The sequence below is a fragment of the Plectropomus leopardus genome, chromosome 3 (assembly GCF_026936395.1).
Source record: "Plectropomus leopardus strain MGB_pleo_1.0 chromosome 3, ASM2693639v1, whole genome shotgun sequence".
NCBI classification, from domain to species: Eukaryota; Metazoa; Chordata; class Actinopteri; order Perciformes; family Serranidae; genus Plectropomus; species Plectropomus leopardus.
The window spans coordinates 107,499-126,768 of NC_142178.1; the positions used below are offsets into that span (position 1 = coordinate 107,499).

A 19,270-nucleotide genomic window follows, 5' to 3' on the forward strand; every position below is an offset into this window, starting at 1 on the left:
CTGTGCTACCGGGGGGAAGATGTGAAGCATCCATGTTTTCACAGACAACCCTGCCACCTTCAACAAACCCAGGCTCCGTTTATGCGAGCTCCAGGTAGTGGCAGTACCACCTGGCTATCACAGATACAAGGCTAATAATGTAATACACAACAACTTTTTTTTTTCTTTAAAATGTTGTGAGGATGTGGGATATGTTTTGAATGTGTACTTTGTTTTAAATGTGAGCAGAAAAGTTAGTTAAACATATATTAGCTTAAGTCCAGGGATTTCTAAATTAATTATAATAAATTAAGATGGCATTGACGTGAAAAGGTGCCACACACTGCAAAAACAAGGACACAAAGGAAGACTGAGGGGTGAATCATGCCTACATGTGTGTTGATACATTTGAAATCTATACAGAATGCCTGAGAGACTTACTGCATAATATTTCATTATATTTTTATATTTTGAATTGTTACTTGGTGCCTGAATTCTGCTTTTTCTATCAAACAAAAAAGACATTTCCACAAGCAATTCCTCCAGATTGCAGGAAATGAAGTGTTTGATGCTCCAGATTTCTTGGTGGAGGACTTCAGACTGCTTTTATTTTATATCGTATTTTTCATCACTGCCAAATTACCACCTTGTGATTGGCTGCTGTCTGTGACCAGTAATGAGACCTAATTTAAGTTTGAATGTCAGATGCGTTTGTTTAACACTCAGATTTTAATTTCAATTTTATTCACATTACTTTTTTACCCTCTGAGAAACTAATGATAATGATGTTCCAGCAGCTCAGTTTGATCAAATCACACAGGTCCATAAAAGGTTGAGAACCACTGGTCTAGAGTATTTAAACTTCATAGCAGCATTAGAGAGAAGCAGCTATGGCTATGTGTGGAATGGCGCTGAAATCTGATAACTATATATTGTGTTATTTGTTTAGCAAGCGTCAAGTATATTTTGTAAATTGCACATTAGATACATGACTAAGCTGCAGCATGGAAAACATTTTAGTCAAAAGATCATTTCGTGCTTTCATCCCTGCAGACATGGATGTAAATGTTAAGTGCTTCTTAACTGGGGAACTGAAGCATATAATCATGTGGTGGTAAATCTAGTCTTTAGTGCATTATCACCTGAAGATAAGAACTGTTGTGATTTCATTACCTTAAAATGAGCTGTTATGGAGATACACCACCATGTTGCACCACCATGTTTCAACAGAACCCCAGAACAGACAACAAAACCGTGGCTCCCAGACGAGGGAGTGGAAGCATACATGTTCAAATCACAAGCAAGTCCCAAGTCTTAACCTTCAAGTCTCAAGTTACTGTGTTGAAAATCAAGTAGGTGAAGTCCTTGCTTTAATTTAAGCAAGACAAGTCAAGTCATTGCTCAGTTAAGCAATCACAAATCAAGTAATACTCATCAAGATTAAAAAAAAAAACATAAGTTGCGCCCAGTGGTGAAATGTGACTAAATACATCCACGCAGGAACTGTAGATCTGAGTCTTGTCACCTCGTTTTACTGTCTACTTCTACTCCACTACATTCATCTGACTGCTTTAACAAATTAAGATTTTTGTGCACAAAACATATGAAAATGTACAAGTACAGGTGGGACTATAAGACAGTTAATGAATTGACAAAAATTAATTGGCAGCTATTTTCAAAATTCTTTAAGTCATTCTTTATGAAAAAAACATTTCATTGTTCCAGCTTCACAAATGTCAGGACTTTTCGCTGCTTTATTTACTTACTTTTTATTGTTTATTAGTTTGAATGTTTTAATAATGTTGAGAACTGTTTGTTGGACAAAATTCTCTGTCATAGTGATGTGAGTTCTCATTACTTCCATGTTTTTACAAACTAAATGATCAGTTGATTAATTGAGAAACTAATCACATTAATCCATAATGAAAGTAATCAGTTAAAAGCTCAAAATGAGCTCTACCTCAACAAACTTCAATTGTAAAATCCTGCTTTTACATAAATGTATAAGTCAAAATCATCTAATGAGATCAGATATAAAGGTATTATAGTCACAGGGGACATTTTCTTGGTACAGCACTTTTACCTTTAATACTTTAAGTACCTTTTCATAGTGAGAAAAATAAATACTGTTGTTTAAAAAAAAACAAAAAAAAAAACGGTGTAAGCTGGAAAAACATGCCTAATAATCAGTCAGTCACTGAATAGGTTGTTAACATTAGCAGTGATAGATGTACCCGGTAGTGCTGTAGTAGTCGGAAATACAAGGTACAAGGTACAAGGTACAAGGTATAAGGTAGATTTATTTGTCATTTGACCCTAAATCCTGCTATATCTTTTTGGAGTCAAAGGAGGAGTTGAGGAGTCTCATGGCCCGGGGAAAGAAGCTGCTATGTAGTCTGGTGGTTTAGCAGCAGATACTTCTGTACCGTTTTCTAGATGGCAGCAGGATGAACAGACTGTGGCTGGGGTGGCTGCTGTCTTTCAGTATCCTTTGGGCTCTGTGCAGAAACCTTAGTTCACTGAGGTCACTGATGCTCTGTAGATGGGAACCAGTGAACTGGCGATTTTAATCACCCGGTGTAGAGCCTTCCTGTCCTAGGCCGTGCACAAACCATGCCAGTTCATGATGTGTCCAGTCAGTATGCTTTCTATTGCTCCTCAGTAGAAGTTAACCTGGCTCTTGCTCTGGAAGCCTTCCTAAGTTTTTGTAGGAAGTAGAGCCTTTTCTGTGCTTTTTTCACTGAGATAGGTTCTCAGTGATAGTAATTCCAAGGGACCTATAGCTGTTCACCTGCTCCACCTCAGCTCCACTGATATAGAGTATGTGTCTTTGCCTCCTCCTTTCTAAAATAAACAATCAGCTCCTTGGTTTTACTGACTTTAGCAGTAGTTTGTTCTCTGTGCACCACTCAGCAAGATTGTTGATTTCCTCCCAGTGTGATCTCTAATTGTTGTTTGTAATATGGCCGATGATGGTGGTCGTCCGCATACTTCACAATATAGTTCTCCTGATGTCTGGTAGTGCAGTCATGGGTGTACAGTGTGAACATGAAGGGGCTGAGCACACAGCCCTGGGGAGCTCCGGTGTTGACCACCAATGTAGAGGTGTGACTGCCAATTTGAACTCTCTAGGGTCTGCATGTGAGGAAATCCAATATCCAGTTGCAGAGTGTTGTACTGAAGCCCAGAGTGTTAAATTTTCCTATCAGCTTCATGGGAGAGATTGTGTTGAATGCTGAGCTAATGTCAACAGCATCCTGATGTAGAAGTAAATAAATAAAAAGAGGAAAGGGAAAACAAAAAGCAAAATATTGAATATAGTTAAAGGGGAATAAGCACATAATAATAATAACAACAACAATAATTGCTGTTATTAATATCACTAATAAATGGGAAAAAGGGGGCAAATTAAGCAGATAGAAAAGAATAACAATAGGATTTTGATAGTAAGGTAAGGTTATGTTAATAAAAATAAATTATCTAACACATTGATACGTTTATATATATATATATATATATATATATATATATATATATATATATATATATATATTAGTGCTGAGCATAGATTAATTTTTTAATCTAATCTCACTGCAATCCTGTAGTTAATCTAGATTAATCTAGATTAAAATTATAGATTTGGATTTTGCCAAAGACATTCAAAATAATATCTATCTATCTAAATGATGAAAATGCATCACAAAATGCTTGAGAAAGCTGTTCTACTATAATATTTGGTAAAGAAAAATAATGTTCCATAAGATTTACTTTGGTGTTTAACTTTTTTTATTTTGTTAAACACAGACATTTAGGAACACAGGTTCTGTCTCCATGTGGAAAAAGCTTTTTCCTGCTAACTGGAATGAACAGCAGAGGGCGCAGCCTCTGATAACATGATCATAACTGAACTGTGGGCCTACATTCGAGGTCATGAAGAAGACCATTAACAGTCAGCAGCTTTGTGACACGGCTTGAGCCAATCACTCCAGTCACTCAGGCAGACCAGCTTCCGCCTTGTTCACGCCTCCGCTGTAATTCGACCAGGTATACATCCGCGCTTAAACAACAAAGTGAAATTGGTGCCTTGCTCACTGTATAGACCCAACTTAGTGAATAGTTTATCGCGCGATTATATATATATATATATATATATATATATATATATATATATTCCACAGTGAAGTGTCCAAGCTGCAAACATCCCACCCCCAGTCTCTGATCATCATCTCAGGAGACTTCAACCATACATCGCTCTCCACCACTCTCCCAACATTCAGCCAGTATGTGGACTGCCCCACTAGAGACAATAACACCTTGGACCTACTGTATGCAAACACCAAGGATGCATACAACTCATCACCCCTCCCCCCGCTGGGTCGCTCAGATCACAACCTGGTGAGACTGCAGACCATTTACATACCTATGGTGAAAAAACAACCCCCGACTATACGGTATGTGAAAAAGTGGTCTGAGGAGGTCACTGAGGCGCTGCAGGACTGCTTCGAGACCACGGACTGGGATGTACTGTGCGGCCCACACAATGAGGACATTGACACCATTACACACTGCGTCACAGACTACATTAACTTCTGTGTTGAGAACACTGTATCCACCAGGAAGGTACGGTGTTTCTCTAACACAAAACCCTGGGTGACCCCTGAACTGAAGGTCCTGCTGAAGGAGAAGAGGAGGGTCTTTGGATCTGGGGACAAAGAGGAGCTGAGGAGGGTGCAGAAGGAGCTGAAGAGAAAAATCAGGGAGGGAAAGGCCAGCTATAAGACCAAGATGGAAACCTACTTGCAACAAAATAACGCAAGGGAGGTCTGGAGAGGCCTCAAAACCATCTCTGGTCACAGCAGAGGCCAGGTGAGGGGACCTGAAGCAGGAGACCAGGAGTGGGCAAACGAGCTGAACCTGTTCTTTAACAGATTTGACTCTACTCCCACTCCTCCCCCCACTCATCAGAGCACCGACCGGCTGGCTCTTTTTTCACACCACCTCAGCTCTCCGTCAGCCCCATCACCTCCACCACCACCCCTCATCAGCCCCTCCTCCGCCACCCTCGGCCTCTCCATAACAGCTGATCAGGTGAGAAGTGAGCTGAAGAAGCTGAAGGCGAGAAAGGCCACGAGTCCTGATGGCATCAGCTCCAGACTCCTGAAGGACTGTGCAGATCAGCTCTGCCTGGTTCTTCTGCGCATCTACAACCTGAGCCTGAGTCTGGAGAGGGTCCCAGCGCTGTGGAAGACCTCCTGTGTGGTTCCTGTCCCAAGACAGCGCACCCCAGGGAGCCCAACCACTTCAGACCTGTGGCCCTCACTTCTCACCTGATGAAAACCATGGAGAGGATTGTTCTCAGAAACCTCCGCCCCCTGGTGAGCTCACATCTGGATCCACTGCAGTTTGCGTACCAACCGGGCATTGGAGTGGATGACGCAGTCCTCTACCTGCTGCACAGATCCCTGACTCACCTGGAGGACACCGGCAGCACTGTGAGAGTCATGTTCTTTGACTTCTCCAGTGCATTCAACACAATCCAGCCTTCACTGCTAAGGGGGAAGCTTGAAAGAGCGGGAGTAGACTGTCACCTGGCTGCATGGACCATCGATTACCTCACCGACAGACCACAGTTCGTGAGGCTTCAGGACTGTGTGTCGGATATGGTAGTCTACAGCACCGGGCCCCTCAGGGGACAGTGCTCTCCCCCTTTCTCTTCACCCTGTACACTTCTGACTACCACTACAACTCTGGGAGCTGTCACCTCCAGAAGTTCTCCGATGATACAGCCATTGTTGGGTGCATATCTGAGGGGGACGAGCGGGAGTACAGGACCGTCATCACAGACTTTGTCAACTGGTGTGAGCAGAACCATCTCCAGCTCAACGCCAGTAAGACAAAGGAGATGGTTATTGACTTCCGCAGGAGGAAGACACCCCAGACTACACAGGTGAACATCCAGGGTCTGGACATTGAGATGGTGGAGACCTATCGATACCTGGGTGTTCACCTTAACAATAAACTGGACTGGTCTAATAACACAGATGTCCTGTACAAGAAGGGCCAGAGTCGTCTCCACCTGCTGAGAAGACTGAGGTCCTTTGGAGTGTGCAAGACTCTGCTCCGGACATTCTATGACACTGTGGTAGCATCTGCTCTTTTCTATGCAGTGGTCTGCTGGGGAGCAGGGAGCACAGATCGGGACAGAAAGAGACTGAACAGACTGGTCAGGAGGGCCGGTTCTGTCCTGGACTGCTCCCTGGACTCCATTGAGGAGGTGGGTGAGAGGAGGATGTTAGCAAAGCTCACATCCATCATGGACAACCCCTCTCACCCACTGCATGAGACTGTGGGGGCTTTAAGCAGCTCCTTCAGCAGCAGACTGCGACATCCACCCTGCAAGAAGGAGCGCTACCGCAGGTCATTCATCCCATCTGCAATAAGACTCTATAACATCAGCATCACTGGCTGAATAATTTGCACAACAAATTTTTGTAAATTCTATTCTCAAATCCATCTTTTGTGTACATACTTATTCTATTACTTACTTATTATGTGTACATACCTTTTTCCTCTATGTACATACTTATTTTATTACTTATTTATTGTTATTTGTTATTGTATAATTGTGTTATTGTATAATTGTGTTATTGTTATTTTCTTTGTTACATTCCACTTTCTCTTTTTCATGCTGCTGTAACATTTGAAATTTCCCCCAATGGGGGATCAATAAAGGAATATTCTATTCTATTCTATATATATATATCTGGTCGAATTACGCGGAGGGGGCGTGAACAAGGCGGAAGCTGGTCTGCCTGAGTGACTGGAGTGATTGGCTCAAGCCGTGTCACAAAGCTGCTGACTGTTAATGGTCTTCTTCATGACCTCTAATGTAGGCCCACAGTTCAGTTAGGGTCATGTTATCAGAGGCTGCGCCCTCTGCTGTTCATTCCAGTTAGCAGGAAAAAGCTTTTTCCACATGGAGACAGAACCTGTGTTCCTAAATGTCTGTGTTTAACAAAATAAAAAAAAGTTAAACACCAAAGTAAATCTTATGGAACATTATTTTTCTTTACCAAATATTATAGTAGAACAGCTTTCTCAAGCATTTTGTGATGCATTTTCATCATTTAGATAGATAGATATTATTTTGAATGTCTTTGGCAAAATCCAAATCTATAATTTTAATCTAGATTAATCTAGATTAACTACAGGATTGCAGTGAGATTAGATTAAAAAAATTAATCTATGCCCAGCACTAATATATATATATATATATATATATATATATATATATATATATATATATATATGAAAAAAATAGTGATTGATAATAATGTAGTGGAGATAGGCTGTAGAGAGTGTTGGGAGAGCAGGTCCCAATACCTCATACAAACAAGTTACAAGAGAGCCTGAGCATATGACAGTTTGCAGCGCATGTATTGGCTCTCTTAAGTGCTGACTAGGTGTGAATAACGGCCTGGGGCTGAGAGTGTGTCGCTGGTTGCCAAGCACGTTCAATACTAAATAAATTGTTGAATTGTTAACTCACATGTATCACGCAGATAAAACTGAATAAAAGTGCAAGGGGAAGCTTATGATGCCACTGTATACTGTCATCCCTCCAAGGACAGCAGTGCAGGAAGACAGAGCTCTCGTAGCATGGGCACTAATACCAGCCAGTTGTCTCTCCCACGCTACGACATATGCATCGTCATGTTTCAAAAACAAAACATAATTTCTCAATATCTACAAAAAGTCAAGTCCTTCCAAGTCATGTGACTTGAGTTTTTGTGTTTTTGCTTGAGCCACTATAGTAAGAAGCCCATTTGCAATCAGCAGTGCTGGTGTTAAACTGTGTGTAATGTTAAACCAGGGCATGGGTGAGAAATCGATTTTATCAGTTAATTCTCAATTTTCTCTTCCGCCACCCCCTTTGTGCTTCTGTAGGCCCAGTGGGCTGCACCCTCCCTTTGCGGTTCCCTCCCAGAGATTCACACAAACGACAACATGACAGCAAACATGAATGACATTGAAGAGTCCGTTCTTGTTTGGAACTGATTCGGTTTAGCTGCATCAGATCTCAGAACACACCAAAGTCTGCTCCAAAGTTATTTTAAAGGCTGTTGCAGCTAAAGTTAGCAGCTTTATTTCAATACCTCAAAGAGAGGCATGCAGCACAGTGGGAGAAACATGTTTCAAGACCGTGTCAGCCCACAAACACCCCGTAAAAGCAGCTGACATTTGTGGAATCATTTTCCCATTGTGTCCTGTATAACAGGAAAGTGACCTGCTGCAAAAAAAGCTGGTACTGATGCAGTCGCGCTGCATATCAGCTGACCCAGGTCCTTTCTATTTGGAGTTTGCATGTTATCCCTGTGTCTGCGGTTTCCTCCGGCCTTCTATGGTTTCCCCCACCTCTATCAAAAACATGTACATTAGGTTAATACACCTGTTGGTGCTCCTGACCAAGGCGCCCTCAGATGGCATGATGCCGGTCCCCAAGCACTGCATGCAGCTAGTCACTGCTGCTCACTGCTGCTCAAGGATGGGTTTAAGGCCGAGAACAGTTTCACTGTACAGTGTGTGTGAAGATAAAGAATTATTCTTCCTTTTCTTAAAAGATATGGTATCAGTGAATTCATGTATCTAGAATGTATATGTTTTGTGATATTACTTCAGCCCTCAGCGCAAATGTAAACAACTCCCACTCTCCTGAAACTACATAATGCACTCTTAAAGACAAGTTTGCAGCTTGAACTTAAACCCCAAAAGGGTTTGCCTTTGTTCATTTTAATTGTTAAAATTAAAGCAAAACGTGTTTTGAGTCATTTCTTTATCAATTGTAGTTTATTTTAAAGAACAAAAAAAAAAAATTGTAAATCGGTTTGGTGTGAAAAAATCAGATTTTATTTTTAGGCCATATCGCCCAGCCTTACGTTAAAAAGCCTTATTATGTCTTTATAGTGGTTTATATCACCTGGTCTGTCTGTTCTGGAGAGAAAGAGACCGCTATTGATAATTCGGCTTCCAGTTAAAACCTCCTCGAACATCTGGATTTTAAGTTATCGGGAAAAAAAGGTACATGTGTTGGATGAGCTGCCCGCAGCAACGTGCCAAACAGAGTTGGAAATACATGATTTGTACCATGAAACTCCTTTATTTGGTGTCTTTACCAGATTATAGTCACTGGATCTGTTTGTTTTGTAAAGGATAGGACCTCTGCAGATAATAGATCTCAAGTTAAGTACCTCCTTAATGTCTGGATCAGAAAAATACGAGCACACATTAACTTACTAGAGAAGAGGGTTGAGCAAAAATAATCATATGGTGAATGAGCTGCTCATCTCTGACATAGCGAACAACATCAGAGATGCATGATTTGTAACAGGAAACTACATCAGTCAGTTTTGTTAAACGGTCACATGGCCCATTCATTTTGGAGAGGAAGAGACCCCTGTGGATAATTCAGGTTGTTATGCCCAGCTCGTTCAAGAGCATAACAAAGAAGGAGGACCACACAATAATTATTTAAATTAACAATAAATTTATTAAAGATAACCCAACAAAAGCAAACCAAGATGTAGGTCAGTCATCAGTGGTGAGGTGTGAGTGTTGGGTGCATGAAGTGTGTGGGTGCGAACTCAAACCATAAGGAAACAAAAGACTGACCAAACAAACAACACCAAACCATGTTGGGGTGCCTGAGAGGCACCGGCCTTCAGGAAGGAGAGAGAAAGAGACATCTTGGAAATGGCCAGGCTTAAATAGACTTGGGGCAGGTGGGTTGAATCCCAGCAACGAGGTGGGAGGAGCCGAGCAGGGAGGGAGATCCGAAACAAAGAGCACAGGCAGGCCAAACAGGAACTGACAAGTGTTCCAGGGGCATCACAAGGTCCTTTTAATTTAAATTAAAACCTTAACAATGAACGCTAAAGGAATTCTTGCTGGGAAAAGTTTTAGCTGGTTACATTACACAATCCACTGCTTGACACCACCCAAATCCCCCTAAATTTTACATACTTAACCTAAAAGTGAGTACAGGCAGGGTCAAATGGGAGGCAAACTTTGCTTGCTAACTGTGTTCACTTGAATCCGGTGTAGGCAAGCAAGACATGGTAACTTGGCTTGGCTCTTAACAGTGCAGAGTGAACCAGCTGCTGCAGGGCCCCGAGGGTGACTGAAGTATTCAATCAGTCTTTCAGTGTGAACACTATGAATGCAGTATCAACATTCCTTTGTGTGGGAATGTGAAGCCAACCGTTCAGTCTGTCCAATTTGTATTTTACTGTTAACATATTCATATCATTGTGCAGCATCTTGTGTGATTATCAGTTATTATTTTATCTTTATTAAAAAGACTGTACAGGGGCTCTTTCAATAACTAATTGTACCATTGTGGAGAAACACATTATAGAGACATTCAACAGAGACTGTTGCTCCTTTAAGAAGCAGAGTTCAGAGCTGACAGCAGCTCTCATTCATCTACCGTCAGATGAATGAGAGTGTCTTGGTATGTGTTGTTGCTGTTTCAAAGTGAGAGTAAACAGACTCGACTCGACTCAGTCTCTTTGTCTCGTCATTCCCGTACTCCCAAACCATCTTCATTCATTCTGGTTATCTCTTTGATATCGCCTAATGTATAGGAAGGGAGAAGAGGCAAAAAATGGTCGTACTGGCATATAATAATGAAGCATAAATATATATTTTACACCAAACACATATTTTGTCATAGGTGACATCAGCCTGTTGATATCACTTATTTTATTTATAAAAATGTCAACTGCTGAAAATGAGGAATCATTCTAGAGTTGTTAGAATCTATACTGAATCAGATGATATTTACCTAAAGTGTCACCTTTCATTTTGGAAATGTGCAAACATGAACCACTCATTACAGCATAAGCATTCTTCCTCCGTGGGCAGAGCATAGACTGGTTACAGCCTCTGTACATGGAGCACCCGCTCTATCCACTGAGCCACCAGGTGCCCCCTCAAGTTATCCTTTATGGATGAATATCAGCTTTTTATTCAAGAAAAATCTGTGCTGCCCCACAGAACCTCTGTGTCAGGAAAGGATTAGGAAAGGAATTTCAGAGTTTACAGGGAAAGGACAAGTACAACACACTGGGGCATTGACTTTTACAGTGTAAACAGTGCATTCTAGCCTGCAAGACCGTTATCTATGCTTTCACTTTGACCACAAGGTAATTACAGAGTTCATTTCCACATCTAGAAAAATCTGTGTGAATAACTTGGGAGCCTTCAAGACTGAAAAAGTCTAGTCTAGTTTTAGTCTAGACAGCATCTTTGTAGTGCACAGCAGGCACTGTAGTGAAATTCTTTTATCTTTTTTTGCTTTTTATTAAGAAACAAAACAATATATTTTATGTAAAAAACAAACAAATAAACAAACCTAGAATATTCAGAGAAGTCATGAAATCTCACAGCATATAGTACCTGCTGAGGCCCCTCCTCACATGTAAACACACAGATGTTGATTTGAAAGATACGTGATTATCTACAGCGCATTTCTTAAATGTAATGTAGATTGCTTGCATATTGAATGAATTGCAATACTTAACATGAATGGGCTAAAAGCATTATACTAGCTGCACCGGGTTTTCTCCCTTGGATTTGTGTACAACAAAAGTATGCTTCTAAAATAATTTGAGAGATGCTATAGTCACAGAAGCATTGTACTAACATGGGCATTAAATAAAATCTCAGACCACCTTCACATTTAGAAAAAGCAGTAAGTACCCTAGATGAAAACTTTTACCTGTGCAGGTGAGTAGAGGAAAGGAAATCATAACAGTGGTAATTTAAATTCATTGCAGAGCTTCAAATGGCCAATAGGTAGAGCTCAAATGAAGAGTAGGCTGAGCCTGCTCAAATGAAGACAAAGATAACTGCTATGGGTAAACTTGAGAAAACCAGAGGAAATCCTTCTTTGATTAATTAATGAATAGGAAAGGATAATACATTAAAAACCCATATGCAGCGTGATATTTTTGTGATTTTAAACAGCTGCCCAAAGCATAAATTGACAAACACTGTTTTTTTTTCCCATCGAACCACACTCTTCTAAAGTGGTACACACCTTAACATCCCTGCAGTATCAGTAAAGCCACTAATAATGTCCCACTAACTGATAAGGACATTTCATATTCTAGAAATTCTTCACCATAAAATTCCAGTTAGTTTGGTATGTAAATGCTTTTGTGATGAATCAGCAAAATAAGGAAATGATGGGTTTTCATCAGCAGTAGCTGAACACGACTCCTCCTAGAACATGTAACGGAAAATTAAAATGGATATCTGAAGCACAGTGATGCAGGAGGAGTGCTTTTAGCAGCACTCCAAAATGTGTCCAATGGCTCGGCATGTTGAAACTGGAAAAAGGAAATGGTCTGATTCAGAGCCGCCAATGGAAAAGCCCTATAAGTGTGTATTTTGTATGTGTAAATGTGTATCTTATTTATCTTTGTCCTTCTACTGACTTATTTACTGCAATTGATTAATTTAATTAATATCTAATAAACTCAGAAACATAAAGCTGCATGAGGATGATGCAGTCGTGTACAGAAAGGGAGTACGCGTGCATATTTTCTCCACTGACACGCAGATGAGGAAAATATTGTTGAGTAATGCCAGCAAAAGTAGTCTTATACTCACCACAGATTACAACTGCAAAAAAATATGTGAGGTTATCATTTTCAAAAACTGCGTCAGAGCATTTTACCCAAACAAAGACCACACCATTGGGCAGCCTTGTATATAGTTTAATAAAAATAAGAAACAGGGAAAGGCTTGCAGAAGACAGGGAGCTGACACTCAGGATGAGGGTGTTGTCTTAGTGCAGGAAGTCTCAAGCCTCAATTGAATCCCTGTGTAGCTCTTTTCCTGAAAGAGAGAGGGAGAAAAGGACAGGAGAGGGGGTTAGACATACCGGTATAGGCCTGGGTCGGAAGCCACTTTGGGAGATAAGGTGTGTTTGCTCCCCAACTTCAGTTATGAAACTTTGTTTGCACTTCTCATAGTGAATTACTCGCTTGGAAATTAGCTTTTGCTGTGGTAACCTCAGCATTTGTCTATAGTGTTTCATATAATAGGCCTACAAATATTGATCCTTTCTTTGATAATTTATCAGACTTTGATCTTTTGTCAACCTGCCCGTCCGTGTGTCCAAGCTTTTTCCATCGTATAAAAAGGTCAAGGCTACTTCATTGTTCTATGCTGTCACACTACCATAAAAATAAGAGAGTGATTTCAATACAAAGAGTAAACTACTGCATTTGAATGCATGATTTAGTCAGATCTGTGCTCCAGAGGAGAGCTTTCATTAGGATGTGTAATATTGCCCTCTACTGGATTATAGGTTAATGAACTGCATTAAACTAGAGCCTTCTGCATTTTTACAACCCGCTTCGAAATAGTTCCTCCAGCACCCAGTGCTCCTACCAACCATACAATAACAAGATTACATATATAACATCATAATAAAAATGTTATAATACAGTAGTGTAACAATTTCAGTGTTTAGAATAATTCCCCATTAAGCCGAGTACCTTTCATTTTTTAAAATGGTAAATGGAATCAACAGAATCACAAAGCTAAAAACATTCACCCTTAAATTATTTTTCTGTTTACAGTAATGTTTTTCCATTGTTTATTAGTTTCAAATATGCACTCTTAATCCATATAAATACTTGTACCATGTTATCTTTAACAAAGCTGACATGTAACTCGCACTGACCTGTAAACTGAATTACACAAGCCTTTTCTCCCCTTTAACTTCCCAATCTTGGATGATAACATTAGCTTCCCAGTTAGCATATCTTTTCCTAAATTTACTAATTTAGCGGCAGATAATCCAATATCATGCTTTAATGCACATGTTAATTTAGCTAAAATATGCTGATAATATAAAAAACGATTCTTTAGATGTCTTACCCTATTAAAGCCCATCAGAAATGGTCTTCTCTGCTGCAATTCCACTGCGCAGCTAGCAATTAATGCTTCTACTGGGACCTATTGAGATGCTCCATGTTCCGCCATTGCTGTGAAAAAACGGTCCATTGGCATGAACGGAGATGACACGACTCTCTCTTAAAGGGCTCTGGTCGGACCTAAGTGTTGTATAATGTTAGATAGGTCACGATACCATGATAACCCAAGTGTAGCTTGCTAACACACTAACCTTACATGCAAAGTACAGCTAAAGGTGATGAGAATGTCATTGTCATTGTCACTAGTTTTGCGGTTATTTGCAAAACAGCTATTACAGGTATTTGGTAGGGCTGTAGATCACTAGTTTCATCACAATATTATATTGATTCTTTCGACAACAGGGTATTTGCAGTTATCACAAAGTCTGGCAGGATACAATATCAGTTCAATTCAGGGGCATGTGATCGATATAAGATGATATCATCTACCCATTTGACATTTGAGCCTGTCTCAGCAGCCATAAAACAATATTGTTTAACAAAAGTGTAAAATATGGTTCAACATCAAAGACAAAACTGTCTTTTGCAAGTCATTTTTCCCTATACAACATTCTAACAATGGTAATGTAAGACTATAACATTTTGCATTATATAATTGAGCCTAGCAGCTAGCTTAGTTCTTTCTACTCATAGCTTAAAAATTACATATATTATTAAAGGTTTTAGCCTGAACGGCTGAAATCCCATTATTTTTTCTTTCTTCAGAAATGTCTTCGCAAATTTGCAATGATTGGTAGTTGTGTGCAAATGCTGCTCAAGAAATATGATCACATATGATGCTTTTTGCAAAAGGCAAAATCCATCCTGTCAGTCAGTGCTCATCCCCTGCGCTCTGAGTTTCAGTTACTTTGTTCTGGTTCCCGGTTCAGATTTCCCTCTGTGAGAAGCAACACATACATGCACTTGTTTGTCCCTAGTGCCATTTATCTTCTTAATTCATGTCAGAGGGGGAGATAGTTGTTTTGGACATGTTGTAGGTACAAAGGATGTAGATGATGGTGACATTGTTTGTTGTTGCGGTGTTTCAAACTTTGGCTGTGTTGCTGTGATCTCTATACATTCACAACATAGTCAGTAGTTAATTACTTTGCATTGTTGGCTAGTATTATTGTAATCTTTTACTGTAAATATCTCACTGACGTATGAATTGCACCAGTGACTTTTATTACTAGTGATGATTATCAGTGATGTATTTATATTACATATTGACTCAGCAGTACTTTATTCTTGTATGAAATGTAGCTGCAAGGATAGTCAGTCAGGGATCGCTGCTATCTTCAGTGTCTGTTACCTCATTGGCCTTTTTAACATTGTGTCCTTTTGGTGTCTTGCTGTAAAACCAGTTGCCCTTTGGGGACAAATAAAGTTGAAGTTGAAATCCAATGCTTATTAAAAGTTATCAAAAGCTCGTTGATATCTGATATTGTTTGAAATTGAATGAACTTTTGGGGGAGGGGTGTGTCTCACCCATAGACTGCATATAAAGATGGACCATGACAGCTCCCCCAAAATGAGGCTATTCAATCTCGATTGCCCCCTGCTGTCTGACTGCAGTACAGATCCTAAAACCCGCCCCTCCATAGTAGTGAATGGTCATAGGCTGAACTAAAAACTCAAAGTACATGCAAAATAAATTTTTTCCAAAGACAATTTCTGTCACTGAAAGTAGTTCTCATCACCCTGATGTTTGTTTAATTTATTTTTTTGTGCTAAGTTTGGTTTTAATGAGTTATGAATTATACAAAAGGGGGCGTTTCTGCCATGATTGACAGCTGTAACAGCCAATCTGTGCACTCGCATTCAATGGAGCTGCTCAGGATTGGTCGGACGGGTGTTTTGGCGGGAACTCCCCCACTGCGGATATTGCTACTGCGCAGATGCAGGGCTTTCAATGACATCACCCATGCAAGATAGCAACACCCATATCCCAGATATTTAGATATAGATACGGCTGTGATTCAGTTGACCTCACGCGTGATATTGCTTTTATACAACAGTTCTACAAGCATCTTTTATTTGTTAATAGTAACAAGCGATAAACAGATCATGATTTGTTTGTCTATTTAATGTTTTTTTGGGCTCTGCTGACACAAATGGTTCCGCAGCAGATGGATGTGACAGCTGTTGCCTAGCAACATATAAACATTTTCTTGGATGCTGTGTCTCGCTCGGTCTGCATGTTATGCACAGAGCAGCTACTTAGCATCATCATAGATGGATAAATGCTTTCACTTTGCAAAGATGATATCTGTTAATTGTTAATCATTGAATCGATATATCAATCCAAAGAGATGGATAGCTTTGACCTGATGATGATTGATAGAAAATTAAGGGGTCATTTAGATGATCAAAATTCAGCATTAAGAGGGACATGGATGTCTATAAATGCCATGGCAATTTAACCAGTAATTTTTAAGAAATTACAGCCTGAAACAAAGTGATGGGGTGACTGACTGAAATTGTCATCTACAGAACCATGGTGTTAGTAAACTGAACTCCATTTTTTACCTGGTTCTTAATAAACAGGCTGAAAGTCTAACACCAATGAATCCATCCTCATCTAATGGAAGGGCTCACTCTCTGTTGAGAAGCTGAGTTTTTTTTGTCAAGCCAAAACATTATAGCAAGGGTTACATTTGAATTTCATTCTTGGTGGCATTCGAAAGTCTGAAATCAAACCTGCCTTAAGCTGTTGGAATCCTGGAATAAAAAACTAACTGGATATCAGTTTACACATGTTTCCATCTATTCAGTCTCTAAGTGGGACTGAGTCAGAAAGCAGTTGAAGAAATTTGTCTAGAGCTTTAACTTGATTTTACCAAACTCCACTCTAAAACAGCAGATTTAACAGGAACTTCATTCAAACCACTGTGTCCACAAACATTGTGTGTTGCCGTTATTTTGTAGGCAGCGTGGTGGTGTAGTGGTTAGCACTGTCGCTTCACAGAGTCATAGGTTCCGACTCAGGTAGGGGAAAGATTTGGACTTTGGGTGAGAGGCCCTTCCGTGTGGAGACTGTGGAAGGTTTCCCCTCACAGTCCAAAGACATGCAGGTCAGGTTAATTGGTGACTCTAAACTGGCTATAGATGTGATTGTGAGCCTTAACGGTTGTCTGTCTCTATGTGTCAGCCCTGCAATAGTTTGGCAACCTGTCCAGGGTGTATCCTACCTCTCGCCCAATGCTGGGATAGTGCCCCTCCACCCACTCTTTCCTCTCTCTTTTAACAGCCTCATTTATTTCCCAAACTTTCAAACTTCTAATCCATGTTTTGTTTTATATTCATGTTTTTCTCTACAACTTTCCTCTCGTCGAAAGAAATGTGAGTTCAGAGCGAAGTGAGGCAAGGAGGAAGCTGAGGGAATGCACGGGATTGGTTGATTCGCTCATGTACATTGTCCAGTCCCAGATTGATTGTAAAGATGTCGACAATAAGGTAAGTGGACCCCTGATTTATTTGACATTAAAGTGGAATTCCACCAATTTTACACATCAGTCTGTTTGCAGCTCTTGAGGAGTATCACTGCAAATATCTGAAAACAATTGTGTAATATCTGATGAATTGCCTTATGGAACCCTATACATGATGTTTTGAGTTGAGAGCACAAACATTTGTTTACTAGAAACCTTGAAGATTAAAAAAAAGTTAGTTAGTAAAAATATATCATTGGGGTGCATGGGGACCCCACCTTCCTACACAACTGATAGAGGCTTGAGGCATAACACACCCAAATGTATGACCAAACTGTCCAGTGGTCAGGATGGTTGTAATTAATTCATTCATTACTACAAAGGGTGTATGTTTCTAAGTGCTTTATTGTAGGTAACTGGACTTGCTTGAATTGCTTGAAGGCGTTTCCTCTCTCATCAGATAGGCTTCTTCAGTTCTAACTGACTAGTCAGGAGTTGCAGGCTTTAAACCCTGTGTGGGTGTGAACCCTTACAGAGTCATAGGGTCACATGTGACCCTAAGGTGGGGGTGAGAAATAAATCGAAACCGACATTCAGAACCTCTAACTGACATAATCTTGTCCGTGTTGGTTATTTTGTTTAAAAAAAAAAATCTGTTCATCCTTTCCTTACTGGGGTTACCATCTCTCATGCATCTGGCGTGAGTCTCATGCTTTCGGGCACTGTCTCAGGCTCTCGTGAGGAAAATCTCATGCCAAAACACTGACAGCAGAAGTGTTGACCAATCACATTAGCTGTATACTTACAGCCAAGCATTTGACAACTGAGCAGCAGTTCATTGTCGCGGATCAAATGGCTGATGGTCCAATAGCGAGCTTCTCCTCACAGCACAAAAGTGTCCGAATGAACAAACAGACAAAAATTCAGCAGTGGAAAGTGACTTCTTTAGACTTCTACACACTACTTTGTTTCAGTTTCAGGTTTAGTCAGACTTTGGATGGAATTATTTAGAAACACTAGGATGCATCACTCCATGTCTCATCCAGCCACTTGCGCTGAGTTCTCATTATTATTACCAGGGGCAGATGTAGTGATTTGGGGTCCGGGGCCAAAGGCACATTGCCTTATTTTCAACCTTTCTCTAACTGGAAATGTTGGCAGGCTGTTGGCAGCTATAAAAAATTGGGCCTACTCAAAACTTTTTCCCAAGTAAAGCAAATAATAGCACACAGCAAAGGTTCAAGTCAGAGTCCTGCAGTCAGGAGAGGTTTGTCTGTTATCAGCACAATGTTTTTAAATGTACCTGAAGACGGAGTTTTTATATTCTTATAGAATTCTGGATAGTTTAATAAAAAATAATGCATCTTAAGTTAATTTACAACCCAACACACCCTGCTAAAATGAAACTGTGTCAGTGAACTATGAGGGGGAAAAAAAATCATCTAAAAAGCAAAAAAAAAAAAAAAAAGATCATTCATTAATCGTAATTGAGGTAAAATGTTCAATTTATCGTGATATTAATTTGAGGTTAAATTGCCCAGCCATACCCCAAGGCCTCTGAAACTCAGGGCTAATGTGACCTCAACAACTCTGTAAGACTCCTCACCCACACAGCCTAGTATGTGTAAGAAAGAGTATGGACTGGTTAAGAAGGAGGAACAAGAAAATATGATTTTCATAATGGCTAAATAGTTTTCCCCAAACCCAAATTTATGAAAACCTTAACCATTTTTAATGCCTTTTGTAATGAATTTCAGTCATATAAGGTCACTTTTCATATGGAATAGGTCTATACTGTTTTTTTTTATTAGCCTAAATAAACTAAATATGCCCATGTTATTTATCTAATTTATGTTTCAGTCTCTACTTCTC

General features: G+C 40.0%; 1 protein-coding gene across 9 annotated transcripts in view; it reads left to right on the forward strand.

The window, feature by feature from the left end:
- The window catches only part of ctnnd1 (catenin (cadherin-associated protein), delta 1), an 87,526-nt gene that overhangs the window by 57,005 nt on the left and 11,251 nt on the right, over positions 1-19,270 (forward strand). For all 9 annotated transcript variants that reach the window (XM_088075302.1, XM_088075303.1, XM_042485091.2 and 6 more), the window contains one exon: positions 17,306-17,423. In XM_088075302.1, coding sequence (XP_087931428.1) covers positions 17,306-17,423 — 118 coding nt within the window. The remainder of the gene's footprint in view (positions 1-17,305; positions 17,424-19,270) is intronic.